This window comes from Eptatretus burgeri, chromosome 2, assembly GCF_056783735.1.
Source record: "Eptatretus burgeri isolate ZD-2024b chromosome 2, Ebu_testis_v1, whole genome shotgun sequence".
Taxonomy (NCBI): Eukaryota; Metazoa; Chordata; class Myxini; order Myxiniformes; family Myxinidae; genus Eptatretus; species Eptatretus burgeri.
The window spans coordinates 68564747-68590855 of record NC_140962.1 but is presented as its reverse complement, the minus strand read 5'-3'; the positions used below and the strand labels follow the sequence as shown (position 1 = coordinate 68590855).

Genomic DNA, 26109 nt, shown 5'->3' with positions numbered 1-26109 from the left:
AAACAAGAGAGGCAGAATGATATTTGAGAGCATGGGCACTACTGACATCACGCCCAGTCGATGGAGTCAAGGTTGGACAGAACTATGCGTACCTTTTTCATTGTGAAAGACAGAATTGAGAGGGCACAAGGTGAGCTCGGGACAGAGTGGGATGGGTTGGGTATCCAAGATTTAGAGGCAGACACTCAATTGAACCATTTTTTTGTCTTGAATGGAGTTTGAGATTAACTCATTTGAACTGAGTGAGTTTAGTTCAGCCTGATTTGAAAAATTGTTTTCTGACTTGCCAAAGGTTGGACATGCCTGTACCAAACATTATGGAGTGATTTAAAGTTGCCATAATTCTTGTTGACTTTCCATGTTGAGAAAGCAAGTTGTTTGACCAAAACCGCCTTTCCACAGTATTTGGTGTATCAGAGTTGCGAGGATTGATAACGAAACAGGAGACTGGATGGGATAAATCTATGCATGACAGAGAATAGGTTTTTGTGGAAGTACAGTAAATATTCTTAAAATTGTAGGGGTTATGTTCCTGGAAATGCCGTGATAGATAAAACCGTGATAGTTAAAACCAAGGGCCAATGGGAAAAAGGGGGTTAGGTTTCTGTGCTTCAATAAAATAGAGGTAGGTGGGTGGCAGACAGAAATAAACACATCACAATTTAAATAATCATGTAAAATCAATATAAAGCATGTTAACATTGAAATAAACATGTAAATAAAATTAATGCAGGATAAAATAAACAAAACCACAAGACATTTACATTTTTAATTTATTCCAAAACAGCGAGGTGGGTGAGTAAATAATATTCCTTACTTTGCCATAAATGTATACCACAAGACTTACTCGGTATGATGATAATGCTGTTGGGAGTCGGTGTGGGGAGGCGGGAGCGGGATTCAGCGATCGAAGTAGCAACATTGGCTTTCGACAGTTGCCACATCGGAGAAGTGTAAGAAGAAACTTAACCACCTTACCTTGAACCCCAGAGGAGATCTTTCCTGCTTGGACAGGAAAGTAAGAGATGGTATCCTCTTGCAAAATAAACCAGTCTTATCGGCGTTAAAGACCTGCACTGGCATAAATCCCTTCGACTCAATTATTTCCATGAGCTGTGGTGAGTAGTTCTCCGCAGCATCATGGTCTGCCGATGCTGCTTCCCCGATTAATTTGACATTCGGGAAGCTGAATCTTCTTTTGAAGTTCTCAAACCAGCCCTTGCAGATGTGGAACTTGTGGGTATTTGTGGTTGAACCGGTGTCTTCAGCCCCAGGTGCCTCGTGGAAACGTTGGTAAATGCGCAATAATTTCTCCCGTATCACTGGTCCACTCAAAGGCACTTTTTACTGTGTTTGCTACTGAATCCAAGCTTTTTCCATGCTTTCAGTATGAGGATCACGGGACTGCAATGACACTTTTGTACATTGCGGAGCTCTCAACAACACTTGCATGGATATTTGACTCGCTTTCATGGATATACCGCATAGTTGATTCCTTTATCTCATAATGGCGACCCACAGATGCCGCATTTACACTTCTTGCCTACCTATCTAATAACTCGATTTTTTTTTTCACACGTCGTCATAACCTTTCTCTGCCTTTGGGCACAATTATTTTTGTCCATAGTTTTACGTTTAGGTGCCATTATTAACGGTGCACGAGAAAAAAAAAAACAAAAGGCTCGTAATCCGAGATAATCGTACATGAGGACGCAAACGATGACTCATCTCAGTTCATAAACTGCAATTGGTTGAAATGAAGTCCCGCGATAACTAAATCGGAACACAATAATATTCCGTACTCTGCCATAAATGTATACCACAAGACTTAGCTCGGTATGATGATAATGCTGTTGAGAGTAGGTGTGTGGAGGCGGGAGCGGGATTCAGCGATCGGAGGAGCCTGCAATTGTCAAAACCCGTGATAGTGAAAGCCATGATAGTTAAGGCTATACTGTATTCTTGTTTGAAATCAAATATCAGATATTGTTGAAATGGCAGCCCAATCCTTTTATGAGAGTGCAGATTGCAGTCCCTACCAGATGGCCTGTGTGAACAACCAGATTCTGTGATGTTGAGGGCTTTCTCACAATACCCAAAGAAATATGAGCCTTGAGTCATGGTTGGGTGGATGTTACACCACACAGACACACATTAGGTGGTTGTGGAGTGGTATGCACAGGCAGAGGTATTCCAGAGGGCTAGGAGGGGTTAGTGTGGACAATCGACTGAGCAGTGGAGTTCTTGATGTTTTTGCAGCAGCAACACCAAAACCAGTAACTAGTAGAGTGGAAGGCCCTTTCAAAATGGAAGAAAACAGCCGGGGAGGTGGGTACGTGGGAAAAGCGGAGGGGGGATGCAGATATATTGGAGACATCCTTTGAAAGGAACATTTTTTTTTGTTGTTGTTAATTTGACAATCTTCTGATGGAGAGATGGTGTTGTGAGAACGATGACCTCAAACACCAGTGGTCCACAATATTAGGGATGCGGTTGGAATAACAGCTGAGAGGGGTATGGATTCGGCCAGGTGGATGATGGGTGCAGAATATTGGTTGTTGTTTTTTTGATGGGGGTGGGTGGGTGAGGGGGTCCGTACAAAGGGGTTAATAGTTGTGAAGACCCTGATTACACCTGCTGAAGACCCTGATTTTATTCATTTGTTTATTTATTTATTTATTATAAAAATTATTTAATGCGTCCCAAGTTCCACCAAACAATGATGGAAATCACTAGGGTTTGAGGGAAGATTGGTAAAAAGTATGAAGAAAAGTATTGCTGTCTGAATACAATGTGACATGGGGTTTGTGAGAGCACCATGAGGGAGACAGAAGTGCAGAGAATAATCTGGGAGGGAGGTGTTTGGAAAGGACAGCAACTATAAACGAAAGGAAATTGAAACATTAAAAAATATATCATTTAAAATGTTTGGAGTCAACAAAAATAAGTTTTGTAAAGGTCGTTTTGAGTATTAAAATGGTGGAAGATGAATGAGCGAAGGAAAGAGTGTTGGGGGTTTTGTTGAAAAATGTTTTTTAGTTCGCAAAGAGAATGACGATAAAGATAAGCTTAAGGGGGGAAAGAAAGCTCAAGGGAGAAGGAAGTGAAAACTCAGAAGGCTTAAGATTCACGAGCATGAAGTTAAACCAACTCCTATAACAAACTTGAAAACGATACAACAGGACCAAGTAAGAACGGACGATGAATGGAGCATATTCATGTTATGGTTAACAGCACAGGGAACAAGGGACAACAGTTGGACAAGGCAGATCCGGTGCGGTAAACTTAGCTTTTGGAGAAGATTCCAAATCCTCTCCACTCGTGTAGGTAAACTGGAAGTCCTGTTTTTGTGCTGAAACTTTTTTAATGTGGAAAAACTTTACTTTTTTATTTTATTTTACTTCCATCATATTGTTGGAATTTGCACTTCAAATTACACAAGCAGTTCCCATGAACTGACACTCCATTGCGTGAGAGTGAACACAATGTGTCTATCGCATCATTCACAACAACAGTTGTTCTGCATCAGCAATTTATGAAGAAAACTGCTCACTCATTTGTTTTGGACTCATTTCAATTTGCACTGATTTTCCAGCTTTATCTACTGAACTATGGTTAGCAGCCTGCATTGCTCCAAATGAATTGGAGTCTCAAAGCTCTTCTAGCTGCGTTTGCACTTTGTTCGGCCGTGACATGCCAAACGCTACTGCCCCGTAAAACATTTACGTGAGGCCCCGCACAGAAGACGGATTGCCGACGCGCAGTTTAAGATGTAAACAAAACATAAATGTATGACCAGTACGAGTTGTGACCTTCGTTGTGAGTAGCTTGGAAGAAAAAAAAGTTTTGCAAGATTCTGTGCTGGGTTTGTGACATTGAGCAAATGCTTTTCTCGGCGTAGCACCAATGAAGACTGCTCGAACCAACGTTGCTTACATGCATCCGAGCATCATTTGGCCATGGTGCCGCGTGTATCTCGTGCAAAGGGGAGATTTTGAGTAAACTAGCTACGTCGCCCGTACGTGCCAAAGGGAAGTGGAAAGAGAAACGAATAAATAATTTATGGACATTTTGCCAAAAAAAAAAGGTCTTGCTTTAAAGCAGTTATATTTTTTTACATCTTGTTCATGAAGTGGTCTTAATACTTTCATTGCAAGAATTACAAGTGTCACTGAAGAGTTTGCAGAATTCAGCACCGTTCCTAAATTTTCGACTCAACAATTGTCTTTTATGTTCATTCCAAGCAAGAAATCTCAACGATCTCCATGAAAACCTTGCATTTCAGATTGGTTAATTCATCCTTCATTTTGTCGCATCCGCTGGGACATTTCGTCTGTTGCTATTTCTTTCAACCAGAACAGTTCTAAGTTGTCTTTATCAAATCTTAAGAGTATTTGTGGAATTATTCTGGGTTTGGCCTGGGGCCATACATAATAGGTTGGTAAATTACGAGATTAATCCCAGGACAGTTTTCACGAGATACATTGTCAAAAAGTGCACCCCATCCCCTTCTCCCTCACAATCAGACCAACACCGAAGCCAGAAGGCACGCCAGTATAGTATATATCTAAATGCATTAGTTGGAATCTCGCTGCATTCTCAATATCCCTTTTCTCTTTTATTATTATTTTTGGCTAAGTTCCACTCGAGGACAGTACGTGAAAATTGTAATTTGACGTGTTGTGATGACGTTTTCTCTGTGGTCTTGTCCCTTGCTCTCTGTTATATGGCCGATGTCACTTGCTTCTACTCAGTGTTGGTGAGCACTTCTTTTGCTTGGCTGTGCACCAAAAATTCAGTGTTTTAGGTGGTGGTACAATTACCTTTGCAAACAACTGGTTTTAGTTGGGAAGATCCTTATTCAAAAATGAAGGCATCTCCAACTGGTGTAGCTACCCAGCAGGCACAGCTCCGGTCAGGCGTTAACGGGTAACGTCATGTAACGGGTTACAAGTGCCCTCCTAATGGGGATGGAGATGGTGAGACCTAACTTGGTTTTCATCATTTTCATCGTAGGATGTTTGCCTTGCCTGCTGAGCAGCTTTATTATATTAGTTGGTGGTGTCTTCATTTTTCATTCTTCAACTACCTTGTCTCAAGCCACCTCTCCTTCCTCCCCACCTTTACCCCCTTGTCAAGCACCCATATCTGGATAGAAAGACCTCTGTTCTTGTACGCAACATGGCTGGGAAACCAACTCACTTGCTGACACAGGTGATTTCTCATTCACTGCCACGCCACTGCCTGCTTTGGCTGGCTAACCCCACGTGCTTCCCTTCCTTTGCTCACTCTGCATACGCTCTGTCCTTGCCTAATACACTTTTGGTTGTGTGATGTGTGCAGTGTGCAGGTGCGCTCGCATGCATCAAGCGCCGTGTAAAGTAAATACATGCATTACCTTTTCAAATAAAAGTGATGTATAGGGGCAAGTGATATTGGCATGCATTAAATGCAACGGTTTTCAAACGTGTTCATGTTTGCCAAAAAGGAATTTAGTTATTTTGCCATTTTGTGTCCCAGAGCAGTTTTCTTTGGTTTCTTTCCTGCAGGAGGAACAGGAAGCTAAACTGAAGGCAGAGAAAATCAAAATGGCCCTCGAGAAGATCAAAGAGGCACAAATAAAGAAGGTTTGCAAATGTCATGCACAACTCGTGGTCCCTCCTGTAATTTAAAGAAAAGTGTGATTTTTTTTTTTTTGCCAAAATATGAGAAAGCATGAATTTTCTCACCTAAAATGTGCATCAAATAAGAATTACCACCATCAGTTGTGGCACAAACATCACTGGATCGAGCTTTATCTTCTGGAGTAACAGGTTGCATTGTGGTGGGGACTTGATGATGGGCGAAGACATTCTATTACCCGACAGCGTATGCACAGTTTATTTGCAGGTGGAGAACATTCCAGCCGTTGTATGGATCCATTGTGCATGTACATCTGCGTTTGTACAGATACAGTAGTGTTCCGTGTGGTGTTCAGCTTATGGAAACCGATAACAAAGTGTTTCGAAAAGTTTTGCTTAAATGTTGAAACTCAAAGTAAAATCAATAGATAGAAAAAGTTCCGGCTCATCATGAATTAATTACAGGTGGAAAGAGGTTGTGTATTCACCCCTGTCTGTTTGTTTCTCGGAATGTGAGCAGGATATCTCAAAAAGGTGTGGATGGATTCGGCCAAAATTTGGTGGACAAGTTGGTTGTGTGAAATGGACAAACTGGTTAGATTTTGGTGAAGATCCGGATCCGGATCTGCCTACTAGAATTTTTTACGTGATTCTTCACCATTGAGAAATAGGGCCAAAAGGAGAAATAGCACGATATCTCAAAAAGTTGTGGACAGGTTGGGTGTGTGACCACGACAAATTGATTCGATTTTGGTGAAGAGCTGACTTTAATTTTTTTTAATGATTCTTCACCATTGAGAGATAGGGCTCAAAAATGATATATAGCATGATATCTCAAATATATATTGGGCCAGATATGTTCTTGTGGATCAGGCAATACGGGGCGGATGTTTGTGTTCCACTGAGTGCCCTTCTGGTTTTTTGCTTTTTTGTGACAATCTTTTTCTTTAAAAAATAGTTTGACACCTGAATATAGTGCTGAGAAGGTTTTCTTCCATCATATTAAACAGAGGATATTTGGCTGATTGTTTTATCAGGTCTTGTGAGGATGTCTTTAGTCTCCATTGTCACCTTTTATTTAAGTTCGGTTGGTTTTCATTTAAATACCTTCCGATTGCATTGCATTTGATATAATGATAATGAATTAATTATTTTAATGAGTTAAATTATTTAATTAATATTATTGGTTCTATATATATATATATATATATATATATATATATATATATATATATATATATATATATATATATATATATATATATATATATATACACATACATATATATGTAGATGTATTAAAGAAAGGAGTTATTTCGATAAAGCATTATATATATAATAAGTAAAATAAAATTATTTAATTAATTGATTAATATTATTTATATAATCCATTACAAATAAGCATTAAAATACTTTGTTGGTGGTTGCTAAGATATGCAGTGCAGCATGTTAAAATTGGTTATTAATGACAGTTTGAGTTGATGGTTGGATGAAGGTACTGTGTAATGGACATGTCTGCAAGGTAAAGTGTTTATTGCTTAATATATTATCATATTAAGTGGTGTATGATTAAAGTTATTCATATGTCGTAATACTTTAAATATAACTAGTAATTAAATAAGTTTGAATTAGGATATTGCATTGCTGTGTTGACTGACTGTCTCGATACAACTTTGAGGTTGTGGGTCCACTGATGTGAGCAATCTACTGATGTGGACCTGTGATTGGGGTTGTGGATCCGCCGTTTGGAGAGGTTCTGGGCTGAAAGGATCGAAACATCGATGAAAAACGGTGCCCAGCTGATGATCCGGGCAGTTGGGAAATCAGTAAATTCCTTATAAGTTAAAGTAATAACTTCAATTAGTATAGCTTTTGTAAGTACTTACCAGTGCATAATATATCTGTGTGGGTGCGTCCATTTGTGCTTCCTTATGTCTGGCTTCCTTATTGGGACTACGGTGCAGTAATCGGTCTTTATTTTGATTACTTGTTACATGTACATTTTACCATTTAATCCCACTTTTTACAATGCATCATAATTTATTGTTGTTAAAATTTAATAAACTATATTTTCTTGTGCTGGGAAGTCATTGTTTGCCTTTAATACAAGTTCTATGCTGTGCCTGAAAGAAGCATATTTCCTCGTTCGCTTTGTGTCTAGAAACATTCTCTCTGTGATGGTCTTTGCATCGAGAGGCCTAGCCCCTACCTCCTTCCCCACAACTACGCCTTCAACACAGATGTAGACATGTGGTAAAACCTGCTGACTGGCCATACAAAATGATCGTCTGCTTGTGTTCTATAGCACCATATATCATGCGATGTGGTTGTCATGTTTTCAGCTACGTTGGCAACCGTAGTCGTGAAGTTCTACTCGCCCAATTTGTTTTCTGATTTTCTATTGTCATATTTTCCATTGCTCTGTATTAATGTCGGGCTTCTCACCTCAAACATTCGAAAATCCTAAATAATGGTCAATTCCACAGCACGTCATAGGTACGTCAGCAGAAAATTGGACAAAATATCAGCACACAACTGGACAAAATAATTCGTAAAGAATTTGTAACGGCCATCTTGTGTATTATGCCTGGTGTTTGCTTAATGGTTCGGGTGGTTGGCTTGGGATCCAAGGATCCTGAGTTCAAATCCCTCTTGGCTGTTGAATAAATACCAGGTGGGGTTGACTCTGCCTGTCATCCTTCTGAGTTTGGCAAAATGAGTGCCAGCTTGCTGGTATCCTGTGTCAGAGTGGCGACCCGTCCAGGAATGTGCCCAATAACCAAGGAGACTGCTTAGGCAGCACCAACGCTCTGCACAGAGTATGATCCCGATGGATGGAACTTGTGGATTAATCGTGTTTTTTTTGGTGGTTCATTTTTATGAAAATGTAATTTGAGACAGAGACAAAGACAGACAAACCTCTTTTGATGACTTATTCATCTTATTTTTGAGTCAGAACTGAATCTTCAATTTCAAACTATTTGTAACATCACATGATTTTAAAGTGTTCATTTTATCGTCTTTTTTAAATTTCCATTTGTTTTTCATCAAAATCCCTCGAAGTGAATGCAAACTAGTTGTGTGGGAGCGGCACTAAACTGTGCAGTAATGTGTTCAACGAATGTGTATTCACACAATGTACCAACAGGGCAAGCTAATTGTCAGCTGTTTTGTAGGCATAAACAAAAATGACTTTTCTCACGAGTAGAAATGTCTACGTAATCATGTATACCATGGCTTGTGCTTTTTTGCGATAGAAGTATGCACCTCAGAACACGTCCGTCTGACTGCTCGACACCGCTCAGTGTTACTCATGGAAGTGCCAAATTGCATATCTGTGGTTGCAGCAACTCGTCCGGTCAATGGTTGTCCTCGTATACATTTCCAAATGCTGCGGCACGGAGTATATTTTGAGCATTGCTTTGATTGAGTATTTTGGCCCCAAATTCCGTAACAATAAAAAGCACAATGAGGAATCGATGTTCCTGCTGGCATTTATATTTTCATTGTTGAATCGAAAAAAGAAAATCTGGCGATTTTTGCAGTGTGGCAGATATAGAACCATAATTACTGAAACGTAGGTGCTGCCTTCATGAATAGTAAGTGTTATGCGAGTCAGCTTATTTCTACAAGCAAAATTGTCATTTTCTTTTCTAATCATGAGTATTATAATGAGGTTGTGTTCTCCATTAGACTTTGGAAATGATGTAGACGTGGTGAAAAAACTATTTCCTTTGATGAAAACATTTTGCAGTAACAACACAGTGCCTTCAGAATGTATTCACACCCCTTGACTTTTTCACATCTTGTTGTGTTTCAGCCTGAATTTAAAATGGATTACATTATAAATAAATAAAAAATTGTCACCGATCACCCCATAATGTCAAAGTGGAATTTTGGGGTTTTTTTAGAAAATTTTCCAAGTTAATTAAAAATGAAAATCTGAAATGTCTTGCATCAATAAATATTCGACCCCTTTGCTATGACACTCCCAATTGAGCTCAGGTGCATCCAATTTCCTTTGATCATCCTTGAGATTTCTCCACAACCTGATTGGAGTCCACCTTTGGCCAATTCAATTGATTGGACATGATTTAGAAAGAAACACACCTTTCAATAAGGTCCCACAGTTGACAGTGCATGTCAGAACAGAAACTCCACTGTGAAGTCCAAGGAGAACTGTCTGTAGAACTCCGAGATAGAATTGTGAGGAGGCATCGATCTGGGGAAGGGTATAAAACAATTTCTGGAGTGTTGAAAGTTCCCCAGAGCACAGTGAGCTCCATCATTAGTAAATTGAAAGAATATGGAACTACCCAGACTCTTCCTAGAGTTGGCAGTCTAATCAAACTGAGCAACTGGGTAAGAAGGATCTTCATCAGGGAGGTGACCAAGAACCCAATGACCACTCTGACAGAACTACAGAGCTCCTTGGCTCAGATGGGAAAACCTGCTGGAAGGACAACAATCTCTACAGCACTTCACAAATCTAGGCTTTATGGGAGAGTGCCCAGATGGAAGCCACTCCTGAGAAAAAAAGGCATAAGACAGCATGCCTGGAGTTTGCAAAAAGGAATGTGAAAGACAGAGAATGAGGAAAAATATTCTGTGATCTGATGAGATGAAAATTGACCTCTTTCGCCTGAATGCAAAGCGTATTGCACATCTAACACCATCCCAACCGTGAAACATGGTGATGGCGGCATCATGCTATGGGGATACTTTTCAGCGGCAGGGACTGGGAGACTTGTAAGGATAGAGGGAACAATGAATAGAGCAAAATACAGGCAAATCCTTGAGGAGAACCTGCTTCAGAGTGCAAAAGACCTGCAGCGAAAATTTATGTTCAAACAGGACAATGACCCCAAGCATAGAGCCAAAGCAACATTGAAATGGCTTCAGAACAAGACCATGAAAGCCCTTGAGTGGCCCAGCCAAAGCACAGACTTGAATCCCATTGAGGATATGTGGTAAGACTTGAAGATTGCTGTTCACCGATGCTCCCCATCCAACTTGACGGAGGTTGAGCAAATCTGCAAGGAAGAATGGGAGAAACTCCCCAAATGCAGATGTGCCAAGCTCCTCCTCCTCCTCTTCCTCCTCCTCCTCCTCCTCCTCCACCTCCTCCTCCTCCTCCTCCTCCCCTTCCTTCAGATGCAGCACAATGCTCTGGGTAGCATCATTGGCTGAGGGCGTGGCTGTGCCCCTATTACCAGTGCAATGGTGCTCATTCCACCGACCTCAAAAGGATGACAAGCTCAGTCAACCCCACCTGGTGTTAATTCAACAGCCAACAGGAGCTAAAACTCAGGACCTGAAGATCCTAAGCTAGCCACCCTCACCGCTAAACCAACACCAGGCTGATGTGCAAAGCTGATACAGACACATCCAAGAAGATTCAAAGCTGTAAATCGCTGCCAAAAGTGCTTCTATGAAGTACTGACGACGACAGGAGGCTGAATACTTTTGTAAATTAAATATTTATGTTTTTAATTTTCAATTGATTTGTAAAAATTTCTGAAAACACGTTTTCACTTTGTCATTATGTTGTGTAGATCAGTTGTCAAAAATTTTAATTTAATCCATTTTATATTCAGACTGCAATACAACAAGATGTGAAAAAATCAAGGGATGTGAATACTTTCTGAAGGCTCAGGGTAAATATCTGCATTTTCCTGATAGATGAATTAACGTTTGTATGCTGATCCTCTTTGCTGTAAATAGAAGGTTTATATTGAATGAGCCATTGATTTTTCCATACTCTGTGCAAGGACCGGTAAAAATAAATTATAATTCACATATGTGTGTGACACAGAGCGTCGGAGCATTTCCAAAAACTTGAAGCTTGTTGTGAAATGCCTTGATCAACAAACAATAAACTACCAGAGAAGAGCTCTGAGCCAATGACTGTGAGAAAGACTATGAGAAAAAGCAAACGTAAGAATGGACAAAATACTGAAATAAACGAATTGTTTAAATATCATCAGGGGAATATTTTATGCTGTCGACCGAGGATATGAGAAAGTTCTTGTAAAGGCCCAGTCACACCTTGACGTTTTAGCCAGCGATGGCAACGTATTAAAATGTATGTAAAACGCTGGCTTACGTTGAACTTTTGATGTTTTTTTTTAAAGATTCGGATGTATTCATAGCGACTTGGTCTTATGTATAACGCATTAGTAACGGACACAGAACGTTTCATTGTGTTATAGATAACTTATACCAACGAATGCTGAACCTGTTGTCGGCCTACACAACCTATGCCCAACGATAGTCTAACTTAGGCATAGCACGTTGCACGCATCGCCGACGATGTCGTGACATAGCCTTTTAAAAGGCTGACGCACAACGATTCGAATCATAACTGCCGTAGAAATGGAAGTGTCAACATCGCAGTCACACCTTGGCGATCTTGCCAGCGTATGCCGACCTAAGAAAAATGTGTCTAAAACGTTGGGGCACGTCAAATACGGTATGAGTAAGTTTGGTATACGTGAGTAGAACGCTAAAGTACGCTATCATACGTCGTAGTAAGTAGAGTACGTCAAGAAATTTTAAACATGTTCAAAATTTTACGACGTACTCGGCGTATGACACACGTTCCGCATGCGATGGGGATAAGTTGTACACACGATATGTGGACGCTTACACACGTCCACAAAGGCTACTTATAAGCTACTCATAAGTCGAAACACGTCGCGGTAATGTCTTTTTCACGCGAAACTTATTTCTAACTTATGTTTGACGTGTTTTGAACCAATTCTTTACGTAGTCCCAACACGCATTGACGTATGTAGACGTATTCCAATGACGTCTTCCGTTCGACAAAAAAAATAAATGAACGTGTTTCTAACTTACAACTGCCATATAAAGACGTGTTCCCAGCGATTTTGGGAATTGGTAGATAAAAATGGTGTTCATAAAAGGGGAACCCAACAGTGTTTTCGAGTCCTTTTTGAGTCGATGTCCATGTCAGCAGTAACAGTATCAGTATCAGTATCAGTATTAGTATTAGTAGTAGTTTGTTCATGTTGGCAGTAGTAGGTGAGTGTGAGGGGGAGGGTGTGGGTTATGATGGATCCTCCTTGCGTCCGCGTGTCCACGGGTAGGAGACATCTTTGCACCATTGTTCGAAGTTCTTCGCGGCTAATTTTTTATGGGGCTTTTTCAACAATGAGCTATGGCTTGTTTTTACGATTTAGGTCTATTCATAACGGGTTGGACAAATGCACAATGAACTAATAATGTGCATAGAGTGCTTCGATAACTTATAGATACGGTATACCAATGAATAATTATCGTGTAGCCAGCGTTCACAAACTATGCCCAGCGATAGCCTAACTTATCCATATCGTGCGGCAGTTTATCTTTACCGGTGACGTGGGGTTTGCTATTCATAGGCTGCCACTCAACGATTTAAATGATTGCATCTCCACTATTGAAAGTTGACGCTTGCGCTCAACAATTGGATTTTTTTTTACACTCAACGACTTTTAAACGGTACCACTCAGCTATTTTCATTGTTTACAATGAAAGATTTAAATTGCTGTCACTCGCCTTTGTTTTTTGACGCTGGCGCTCGGAAATTTTAATCGTTTCTATTGAACGTGCAAAATCGCTCAAACTCCACTATTGAAAGTATACGCTTGCGCTCAACAATTGGATTTTTTTTTACACTCAACGACTTTTAAACGGTACCACTCAACTATTTTCATTGTTTACAATGAACGATTTAAATTGCTGTCACTCGCCTTTGTTTTTTGACGCTGGGGTTTGGAAATTTGAAGCGTTTCTTCTGAACGTGTTAAAACGCTCAAACTCGACTATTTTAAATAGACGCTGCCGATGGACAATTGGAATCATAGCCAAGCTAGACATCGAAGTGTGAACATCCTCGTCACGCCCAAGAAAAGTTTGAAGAATGCTGCAAATAAGTGTCCTGGCCGTGGCCGTGGACGCTGACGCAAGGACGATCCATTATATCGACGTCTTTCAGCCTATGAGTAACTTAAAAGTAACGTCTGTCGACGTGTGGCAACGATCGCGTAACGTGCCAACAACACGTTAATCATAGGTTAGAAATAAGTTTCGGGTACGCTAAACATTACCTCGGCGTGTCTCAACTTATGATTAACTTACAAGTAGCATGTGTTGACGTCTGTCAACGATCGCAGACCGTGCATACAACTTGTGGCCAGCGTAGCGGAACGTGTGAGTCATACGCCGGCATACGTCGTGAAATTTCAAGCATAAAAAAATTTGAGGACAACCGAAAAGTACAACGTTTAAAGCCAGCGTACAACGACGTATGGCAGTGTTTTTCAGCGTGCTCTCAATGTTATCAAAACTTACCCATAACGCCTTCAACGTGTGCCAGCGTTTTAGAAAAAAAATTCAAAAATCGGCATACGTTGGCTAAAACGTCAAGGTGTGACTGGGCCTTAAGAAGATTTCAATTTGTTCATGGACTAGTGTGCTTTCACTGGTCCGTCAATATTGCTCCAAAGCCGAGGACGGTGAAAAAAAATCTTGTATTTATGGAGCATGACGTGCGAGTGCCGGGTATGAACAAGTTGTTGTAAGATCTGGTATAATAAGTGTGTGTGTCGTTTGTTAAGGTGAAGCAAGAAGTAAATGTGCAGGGAAGAATATTAGAGACATACTTGTGCATGAATATCCCCGTGTGTGCAATTTGTTAATACCATTAAGAGTCAGAGTGTTGAGTGTAACGAAATACGTGCAGTGTTGTCTCGAGGATAAGCAAAGGTACAAATCTTCAACGCTCATTTTTGAGCAACAATGAGTGAATGAAGCTTATTGTTACTGATGTGTGCCCGTACAATATTATAATAAACGAGAGCAGGTAAAACTAGGGTATTGTGAAGAGAAGTTAAAGTGATTGAGGGTTGAAATTAATGTAATCTGGATAGAACACCGGTGCTACGAGAAACAGTTTTAGTAAAAAGGGACATATGATCAGACCAGTTGAGTTTATCATCAATGATTATTCCGAAAAATGTAGCGGAGCGAACCTTAGCGATGGGGATGTTGTCAATTTCAATATGGTTTGTGATGTCTGTGTTGGGAGATTTATTCAAATTGGAGAAGAGCATGTATTTGGTTTTATTCGTTTAAATAAAGTTTGTTGGCTTTGAACCAGGAGGAGACCTTATTTAGTTCAGAGTTCAATGTATTGACAAAGGAATCGTAATTTGAATTGGAGTGTATATATATATATATATATATATATATATATATATATATATATATATATATATATATATATATATATATATATATATATATATATATATATATATATATATATATTTGTGGTATCATCTGCAAATAATAGAAAATTGCAAAAGGGAAGACGAAGAATGCAAGTCATTAACATGCAGTCGAAAAAGGAGAGGACCAAGGAGGGAGCCCTGTGGAACACCGAGTATCATGCTTTCCAGCTGGAATCGCACTTATCAGCAGTCTGTTGACCGTTATTGAGATAAGCGAACCATTGCAAAGCAATACCCCCGATACCAAAAATATTTAAGCTTTGATAAGAGAATGCTATGGTCAGTTGTGTCGAAGGCTTTCGCTTTCGCTTTCGACAGATCAATAAAAAAACGCTCACGGTCGAGATTTTGTTACAAACCGCATCGGTGAGTTTATCAACGAGTTGCACAACAGCCGTCATGTCAGTCGAATATTTAGATCTAAAGCTGAACTGTTGGTCATAAAGAAGGTTGAATTTAGAGATAAAGTTCGAAAGATGGTTGTAAACAAGTCTTTCTGAATTATTAGAAAAACAAGGAAGAATAGAAATAAGTCTGTAATTATGAATTTCCTGTTTATCACCAGATTTGAAGATGGGGATAACTTTTGTCTCATTAAGATGAGAAGGGACAGATCCAATAAGGAAAGAAAGATTGAAGATAAAGGCAGAAGGTCAAGAAATAAAGGAAATCACAGTTTTAACTACTGACTCATTAATTTCATCAAACCCACAACTTGTGCTGCTGTTTAGCTCTTTACCTATTTGAATAATTTTGTAAGAATCAGTCAGTGTTATGAAAAATGAAGAGCCTTTGGGGTTATGCAGATAATCAGTAAAAATTGTGTTAGTAGTTGGAGATTTATTGGCTAAAGAAGAGCCAATGTTCACAAAATAAGAATTTAAGGAATCGGAAAGATCTATAGAATCCAAGATAACCCGCTTTCCATGTCCAGAAGTGTATTAGGATAATCATTGATGTTAATCCCACTAAAGTTAATATTGATTTTGCTCTTTCCTTTCCAGTAAGTCTTGGCAACCCACATTGACCACCGGCGTTTTTCCAGAAGATCTTTCTCACTTGTTGAGCTGCTCGGCATCTTTCATGGATTTTTGCCTCCACTTTTGCTCTGAGATTGGTTATCTTGACCACTATTTTTCACAAGTCCACTATTTTATGCTGTTCGTAAAGAAGCAGAAATTAAATCTTGTGACAATGTTTCATGGGATACCCTAGATGCTCCACCTAGCTCTGTGTTTGTTGCATATCCTCAGTGGCCAGTGGGGCCATAGTTCCCACATCTCCTATGTTATTGATGTCTCATACAGGATTGTGGAGGACAGAGAAAACTGTCCTTGGCTCGCTGACTCAACCAAGCTTGTGTAGATAGTGTTAACTGTGTATTAGTCTGAATTGGACATGTTGAGTGAACATCCGATTTGTTGCGTGACAAAAATGCACATCCCCCTCCCCCTCACCCTTCCCCCCCCCCACCACCTCCCCTCAAGTATCTTTACAGTCCAGAATTATAATATCTGTGGCACTTATTTATTCATTTGCATTGGGTATGGTCCCCCAAAACCTTCTTCACATGCCCAGTGTGTTTCAAATTCCTTGGTACTATTTCAATGCTTTCTTTTGAAAAAAGGTATACAAAATTAACAATCACCAATCGTAAAGTAGAGACTTGGGAGATTTATTTTGCCAATCAATGATAGAATAGTGTGGAACGGCACCAATGACGTGTTCAATGTGACCTCCATGACGTAACAGGCAAGCGTTCACTCTGGCAGCGAAGTTCTGTGTCACCCTCTTGCATGACAGAGGTGAGATGGATCTTACACAATCCTGAATAGCCCTCTTGAGATGTTGGATGTTATGACAGTTGTCTTTGTAAACATTGTCCTTCACGTCGCCACACATAAAGCAGTCTAGCAGTTGAGGTCTGGTAAATGTGGAGACCAGATATGCTCCGTCTTGATGGAGATTATCCTGTCACCAAACTTCTCTGCCGTGTCTGTGAGAGAATGTTTGATCTGCATTTTGTGTGGATAACGTTTCATGTCCTGCATCAGGATACGAAAGACCATCGTGTACGAAAGACTAAGCTCTTGTGAGTGGCGGCGAGAGGATCTCCTTGACTTTAAGTGACAGGTTGTCACACCGCCTCAACATTCTTTTTTGAACGCCCAGTCTCCTTTCTCCCTGATTTCTTGAGATTGTGAACAGTGCCTTCTTTCGGAAACTTCTTGACATCATGAAGAATACAGTTCTTGCTGGGTGGGTCTCTTTCACTTTGAAATGTTTGTGATGAAGTCGCTGAGTCTTGATCACAGACTTTTTCTCAAGGTACCATTCTATCATTTTACTTCATCACCGTGCTGCGTATGATATATTTATTTACTCCGGAGCAATTAAACTTTGTGGAAACGATTTCCCAACTTCTTGGAACATAACCTGAAAAATAAATAATGACTGGAGCGAAGTCGATGGCAAGCCATCGCAAATCCCCACACTTCCAACCTAAAGCAAGTTGAAAGATGGCAAAATGTTCCACTAGGAATGACCCAATATCAAACACTGAATTGAAATTTTTAAGCGGTAAAGCCGCTTCAATATTTGAATATTTTTGTCCGTCTGTAAAGAATAAAGAAGAATAACCTGTCTAACAGACAGTGTTTCTCTGAAAAATGGACCCTTTTGACCCGTGTGTCTTCTGAGACCCCTTCAAAATTTTAAGACCCAAAAGTCCACGAGGACCCAAAAGACAAAATACCCCGAGGAGTCTTAAGACTCAAAATACCCTGAGGACCCTGAAGACTCAAATTACCTCGAGGACCTTAAAGACTCAAAATACCTCGAGGACCCAGATATTAATAAATACTAATCATATTAACAAGAATAGTAATTGTAGTATCATTTGGCAAGAATAATAACGAATGTAAAAATCTCCATCCTAGCCCAAACACATCTGGGCTTGGTGAAAGGCAAACCAATGTTCAAACAGTGCAGCAGGCAGGTATGCAACAAGGCCTTTGAAGACCAATGAAAATTTGGTCCAATGGACCACTGGGTCCAGTAAGTAATTCTAAAGAGGTCTAAAAGGTTATTCTAGTGGGTTCTAATTGGTGTAAAAGGTAATTATAAAGGGTTATAAAGAGTAATTTGTTCGGATAATTCTGATGGGTTTTGTTCGTTTCTCGGCTTTGCCCATTTCATATTAAAATTGCCAAACTTAATGCTTCCTTCAGACATTGGTGCGGTTTTTTTTTTCTCTCCTATTTTGACCCGTCTGACCCTAAGTCCGCACCCCTTGGGGCATGAACCGAAGGTCAAATAAAAAAATTGTTCCATATTTAATGCGTCCCCCAATGTTAATTGTATGTACTGTCAGACCCCGCTTTTCGCGGGGGATACCTTCCTGAAAAATGCCGCGAATGTCGGGACATTGTTATCTATTTATTTATTACTAGATTTCGTAAGTATATTGATGACTTCCGTCCTCTGTTTGTGTGTGTGTTTGTGTGTTTGTTTGTAGGCACGATAACTCGAGAACGGAAGAAGCTACCAATGCCAACTTACACCATGTGATTCAGGAGGGTTATGGCTAGCGCTGATTAGATTTTGGTCAAAATCGGTCAAAGGTCAAGCTCACAGTGAGGTCAAACATAATTCCGTAAATTCATGTGGAGAAATGGAGTATTTTTGCTTCGGTCGACGTTACGAGTTCGTTTTAACTCGGATCGCAATTCTGATTTCACTTTTGGTAATGGCTAAGTATGCTTAACACTCGGTTGTCGAAATTCTGGTAAAAATCGGATGTTTTGGAGAAGTTTTAAGATTGTATAAAAAATATTTAACTTGCCGCGTCACGGCTCGTCACGTGGTGCAGCGCGCTCGAGAGGATGCGTCGTTGAGTCACATAAAGATTTTGCGTGTGCGCGCTGACTGTGTTTTCTATAAAGATGGTGTTTAAAAGTCATTTTTTATCCCAATAAAGGTTATCGTCGCATGCCTGACTCGCTAAGCAGTCGGGTTATGTAAAGATTGTTGGTGGATGGCCGAATATTACGGTTTTGTGACTTTGATAAAATAATATTAAATAATTGCGTGGAGAAATGGAGATTTTTGCTTCGGTCGACGTTACGATTTTTGATGGTTTGGTACAGAATCATCGTAGAAACTTCTGGTTTGCGTCGCTACCTTCTCTAGAGACAGCTTTTATTAGACAAGGTCAGAGGTCAAGTTGACGATTTCGTAAGTACCAGTCTATGACTGCTTGTTACTTACGAAATCTAAAGATTTTGTAAGTATATTGATGACTTCCGTTTCTGTTTGTTTGTTTGTGTGCTTGTTACTTACGAAATCTACAGATTTCGTAAGTATATTGATGCCTTCCGTTTGTTTGTTTGTTTGTTTGTTTGTAGGCATGATAACTCGAGAACGGAAGAAGCTACTAATGTCAGATTACACCACGTGATTCAGGAGGGTGATGGCTAGTGCTGATTACATTTTGGTAAAAATCGGTCAAAGGTCAAGGTCACGGTGAGGTCAAATATTCGATTTTTGATGGTTTGGAACAGATAACTCGAGAACGGAAGAAGTTACCAATGTCAAATTACACCACGTGATTCAGGAGGGTGATGGCTGGCGCTGATTAGATTTTGGTCAAAATCGGTCAACGGTCAAGGTCACAGTGAGGTCAAACATTCGATTTTTGATGGTTTGGTACAGAATCATCATAGAAATTTCTGGTTTGCGTCGCTACCTTCTCCAGAGACAGCTTTTATTAGACAAGGTCAGAGGTCAAGTTGACGATTTCGTAAGTACCAGTCTATGACTGCTTGTTTGTTTGTTTGTAGGCACGATAACTCGAGAACGGAAGAAGCTACCAATGTCAAATTACACCACGTGATTCAGGAGGGTGGTGGCTAGCGCTGATTAGATTTTGGTCAAAATCGGTCAAAGGTCAAGGTCACAGTGAGGTTCAAACATCCAGAACATTCGATTTTTGATTGTTTGGTACAGAATCATCGTAGAAACTTCTGGTTTGCGTCGCTACCTTCTCGAGAGACAGCTTTTATTAGACAAGGTCAGAGGTCAAGTTGACGATTTTGTAAGTACCAGTCTCTGACTGCTTGTTTATTCATTTGTTTGTTTATTTAGTTCGTTATTTATTTGTTTGTTTAGTTGTTTATTTTTTTGTTTTGTTATTATTTATTTATTTCTTAACATGGTCTTGGCTCGTGAACGAGCGATTACACAGAACAAATCAGGGCACAACATAACAAAGGGAACAGCAGGAGAAAGAGGAAACCAACAGCAGGGTGGAGGGCGAAAGGAGACAGACAGATAAACAAGGGATGCGGGTAATGACGATGGGTAAGGGAAAACACAAGGGGTGGACAATATGGATGCATTAGCAAATTTGTGTTTGACCAGTTTGTGATTTTTGTCAAGGTCTGAGGCGAGGGAAGAGGCTGCTGACTATCTGTCAGAAGGATGAGAGATGTCATGGCAGAGAGTGGAGTCATCAGCAAAGATGAAGAGGATTTTCCAAAGTCAGTGAAATCATTGATGAAGATTAGGAATAATATGGGGCCTAGAACACTGCCTTGGGGGTACTCCAGCCTTAACAGAGGGACGAGATGAAAGGGTTCTGTTGAGAGCCACACTTTGTCTATGAGTGTGGAAGAAGTCAGAAATCCAAAAGTGGAGTTGACCTTGTATTCCATAGGCAGACAGTTTGGAGAGCAAGGCAGGATGTCAGCCAGACTGTATCAAAAGCCTGAGATGTGTCCAGAGAGATGTCTCTAATTCCATAACCTTGCTGATGATTGGAAGTGCAATAAGCTAATTGGGCCGTAGTTAAGGGGGTCCATTTTTGCACCTTTTCTATGTAATGTTATGATGTTGGTTGATTTCCAATTTCCCAGGTGGATATCGGAGACCAGCCCTGAAATGCTGGTCGGAGATATCGGAGATATCGGAGATATCGGATATCGGAGACCAGCCCTGAAAACAAAACAAATAAATAATACTGTAACAATAAATAAATAAATAGACACGACTATGCGAAACGTGATTGTAGATGCAGGTCACACTTTATGATACGCGAGCTCCGTGAATAGCAGGATCTGACAGTACAAAGTGTCGTGAAAAATGTGCCCAGAGTTGCATTATTTGGCATTTGACCTTGGACTCGACTCCAGGTGGTGGAGTCAAAAATAATACTGCTCTCGCACCTAATTGCCATGTGGTGATCATAACTACCAAGTTTGATGAATTTCTGCCCCGGAACCATTCAGGAGGAGATAGTGTGACAGACAGACAAACAGACCGATTACAATATCCCCTTTGTTTTTTTTTCAAAAAGCGTGAGGATAATTACAATTTATAATGTTCGATAGAGATGCAATTCAAATAGTACCAAGACAGTTGAAACACTGTTGTCAAGGTTAAACGGTAATCTGAGACCTTCTTGGCGTTTTAGTTTGTTCTAAGTCAACTTTTTGATCATCTAGCAAATTTATGTTTGAAATACTGTACATTAATTTAATGTTGCAGTTTCTTAATGCAGTCTTTGGCTGCTGGCTACATCATTGCTGGAAGCACAGCTGTGTCACTGGTGCATTACTCATGGTACCAGTAAGCTGGTACTCGTTTTGCTTACCTCGGAAGGATGCCAGACTGAGTCAACCCACATGGTGTTATGTAACGGCACGACGGGCTCAAACTCAAGACACCTTAAACGTTAAGCCAACACCAGGCTATGAGTTTAAATATAAATATAATTTATAATAAGAGTTCCCTTACAAGGAACTTTGATGCAGGAGGAGACGATTAGGCACATGAAACCACAATAGTTGCCTAGTTATAATTGTTTGTCCATGCTCTATCCATTTTTTTAATGTTGAGCTTCAATTTTTTAAGCAGCACGTCCAATTTTTAAAGTATTTGGTATGACTCGTCCAGGATTCAAACCACCAACCTCCCACACTCAAAGCGGATGCTCCAACCATTATGCCATAGAGTCTGGTAGTTATACAACAACAAAAAAAAATGGGGGGATATTGTAATCGGCTTCATCTGTGTCTGTCACGCCATCTCCTCCCAAACCATTGTGCAGAAATTGACCAAACTTGGTAGTTATGATCAGCACATGGCACAAAGGTGCATGAGGAGTTTTATTTTTTTCCCCCACCCTTTATGGGGTGGGTCAAATGCAATTAGGGGCACATATTTAAACATTTGTAATGAAACTTTGTATATGCAATCAACATTAGGGGATGAATGAAATATGTAACAATTTTTTGGGGATTTGAATCCCGGTTTCATGCACCAGTGGGTGGGAACTTCGGGTCACAGCGGTTAAAACGGGGGGAAAAATTTTTTAACTACAAACTTGATTTTGGGTCATTCCTGGTGGTACTTTATACCATCTTTCAACTTTGCTTGAGGTGGGAAGCGTGGGGACTTGCGATGGCGTGCCATTGGCTTTGCTCTCGTTCAGTTTATTAGAGCCACATGGCGCATTGTTGCACAGACCATCTGTAAACAGTCTGCAACACCATGTACTAATTTCTTTCGCATAGTCATATGGAATTACAACTATTGCAAAAAGAAAGCTTCTTCCGAGTCATAATCTTTTATTTTGCATTATTATGAGATTACTGGGTCTAAAATGTTTTCTTTAATCATTCAGTTATTAGCATATTCATTCCTGAGCTCTTTGCTCCCAGTTTTTAAAATTCCTGATGTGGTCAACTTTTGACCAAAGCTGCCACTCTGTCTAACACAGTACCATAAGGTGCTGCATCAATGAGCACACTATCTGTCAAATAGGGTGTAAAGCCAGTTGTCACGTAGATATAAAATGTCCCATTGTAGCCTTTTTGTTGACATCACCACATGGACCTTTCCATTTTAAATTGGAACGGCACTCTGTAGAGCGGACACCTCCACCATGCTGAACAGTTTACGTTTTGTATCCCACTGATGGGCCAGATCTGGATCTGGAAATGAACCAAAATCGAATCGGCTTGTTCTCGTCACCGAACCAAGTTTGTCATAACACATCCACAACTTTTTAAGATATTGTGCTATATATCGTTTTTAGGCCCATCTCTCAATGGTGAAGAATCACTTAAAAATTATTATATCCGGATTCAAATTCATCTCTTCACTAAAATCGATTTCATTTGTCATTGTCACACACCCAACTTGTCCACCAAGTTTAGTCTGAATCGGTCCCTAACTTTTTGAGATATCGTGCTCCATATTGGGTTTAGCCCCATCACTTAGTGGTGAATAATCACTTATATTCCAGTATCCTGATTCGGGTCTTCACCAAAACCGAATCATTTCGTCCTTGGCACACACCAAACCTTTCCACCAAGTTTCAACCAAATCCGTCCACAACTTTTTGAAATATCATGCTATATCTCGGTTGAGCCCGATCTCTCAATGGTGAAGAATCACTAAAAAACAAAAAAATTCTCATATTCCAGATTCGGAATGAATTTGTCCTTGTCACACACCCAACCTCTCCACCAATTTTCAACCTCATCCGTCCACAAATTTGAGATATCGTGCTATATATCGGTGGAGCCCTCTCTCTCAATGGTGAACAATCACATAAATTATCAGATTTGGATCTTCACCAAAATTGAATCAATTCTTCCTTGTCACACACTCAAAGTGTCTAACAAGTTTCAACCAAATCCATACACAACTTTATGAGATATCGTGATATATATATATATATATATATATATATATATATATATATATATATATATATATATATATATATATATATATATATATATATATGTTTGTATCTATTTTTGGTTGAGCTCTATCTCTCAATCATGCCTGATGTTGGCTTAATGGTTAGGATGGTGGGCTTTGGATCCTAGGGTTCCGAGTTCAAATCCCGCTAAGCTGTTGAATTAATACCAGGCGGGGTTAACTCGGCCTGTCATCTTTCCGAAATCGGCAAAATGAGCACCAGCTTGCTGGTATACTGTGTTGGAGTGGCGACCCGTCCAGGATTGTGCCCAATAGCCAAGGAGACTGTTTTAGCAGCACCAACGCTCTGCACAGAGTATGGTCCCAATCTTCTGCTCCTACTATCTCTCAATGGTAAAGAATCACTTCAAAACTTAAATAATTCTCGTATCCAGATCTGGATCCGGATCTTCACCAAAATCTATTCAGTTCATCCTTATCACACACCCAACCTGCCCACCAAATTTCATCCGAATCCATCCACTTCTTTTGACATATCCTGCACACAAACAAACAAACAGATAGATAGACAGACAGACAGAGAGGGGTGAAAACATCTCCTCCTTCCACCTTCGGTGGCAGAGGTAACAAACAAGAAAGATGTCTTGCAAAGCATGATGCTTGCGAAATCAAAGTACACAATAGTTCCCGTAGAAACAGCAATTTCGTAATTTGGAAAATTTGACCGATCAAGTATTTTCCATGATTGAATGTTGTGCATAACAAATTTGGGCGATACATTTTATAATTGTCGCCTAATCGGGACTTGTCAATTTGCCACGTGGGACCTTTTCCATTACAAGTGGGACTTCTTCTGTTGCACGTGCCGTGGGACCCTTTCCGTCGCATGTGCCGTGGGACCCTTTCCGTTCCACGTGCCATGGGATTTTTCACTGTGCCACGAACCAAGATGAGCAGAACCTGAAAAAAAAAATCATGAACAATTCTGTTTTTCCACCCTCTTAGCTTGGTATTGAGGTGGTTTACCAATGGGGGTTGGGCTTTTGATTATGACTGGTGACCCTCAAGTGTTATTGCAGAAGGCCCTCAAACAGAAGGTCTAACTGTGTATGTATGATCTTCGCCCTTTGGAGACGAAGGGAACTAATGGAGTCTCGGGGTTCCATTGAGGTATGGGGTTCTCATGGGGTCTATAAGGTGTGAGGGGTCTCATGGTTCTTTGGATTCTCGAGGTTATTGAGGGCATTTTGGGTCTTAAAGGGTCTTTGTGTCTCATGGTTTCAGGGTTTAAAGTGTCTTTGGGGTCTTTAGGGTACAAGGGGTTCTTCAGGTTTAAAGGATAGAAATGGTCTTAAAAGGTCCAAAGGTTTAAAATTGTCCAAAGGGGTCTAAAAAGGTCAAAGTAGTCCAAAAGATGTAAACTACCAGTACTTTGCCTTTTTGCCCTCTATCTCTTTGCTTTTCTGTGAGCCTCGATTTTGTACACCCAAAATTGTCAGATGTAACACTGTTTCTGAAAATTTGCATCAAACAAAAAAAGGTTTAAAAACAAACAAACATCCTCTTAACTACAGGCCTATTGGCTTACTTTCAGTTATATACAGCCTTGGAGTCCATCATCGCAGTTGACATGAAATCCTTCCTTTTCTCCAATGACCTCATCTCATTCCATCAGTTGAGTTTCTAACCTGGTCACTCCACCCTGGACATGCTGTTAATACTCTTCCAACAGAGGATATAAATCTCTGACACAAGAACAAGACCAGTCTCTCTGCATACATCTCGGGCATTTGACAGTCTGATTCCCTTTCTCTCCAAATTCTCACCCAATGGCATCCAACGACACCTCCACACATCACTTACTGACTTGCTCTGCTCTCACAGCCAATGTGTGGCTCTCAAAAGGATCCTTTGATCTCTCCCTGTTAAGGCTGGAGAGTGCCCCCAAAGCAGTGTTCTGGGCCATCCTATTCCCAATCTTTATTAACAATCTCTCTGACTCTGGAAAATCCTCTTTATCTCTTTGCTCATGACTCCACCTTCAACCGCAGCAACCTCTTCCTTCCCTGCAGACTTTGATAGAATTAGGAGCTGGTCCAATGCTTGGAATATGTCTTTCAACACTGGCAAGTCTCACACTCTTACTCTTTCTCTTCGAAAGGACTGTGTGGTGAACCCTCCCAACTACTTTCTTGTAAAATTGGTTGAAGAAGTTCATTCCCTCAAACTTTTGGGCTTAACCATCAATCGCAATCTCTTGGACAAACCACGTATCAGAGTTCACTTCCCGTCGTGCCAAGTATTTCCTTGGCAAGTCCACACTTCTAACAATCTACAAAGCCTTAATTTGCAGCTCGATGGAGTACTGCTCTCCCCCATTGAGCTGGTGCCCAACCTCACACCTTCCTTTCTCATCTTGATGCTGGGGAGATTAAGGCACTCAAAGTTATTGGGATCTCCCA

At 40.3% G+C, this 26109-nt stretch overlaps 1 protein-coding gene across 13 annotated transcripts in view; it reads left to right on the top strand.

Annotated features, from left to right (window-relative positions):
* Nucleotides 1-26109, top strand: part of RAPH1 (Ras association (RalGDS/AF-6) and pleckstrin homology domains 1) — a 137985-nt gene that overhangs the window by 77050 nt on the left and 34826 nt on the right. For 12 of the 13 annotated variants that reach the window (XM_085869652.1, XM_085869646.1, XM_085869643.1 and 9 more), the window contains 2 exons: nucleotides 5140-5214; nucleotides 5550-5627. In XM_085869652.1, coding sequence (XP_085725778.1) covers nucleotides 5140-5214; nucleotides 5550-5627 — 153 coding nt within the window. The remainder of the gene's footprint in view (nucleotides 1-5139; nucleotides 5215-5549; nucleotides 5628-26109) is intronic. The other variant, XM_085869654.1, reaches the window with a different exon arrangement.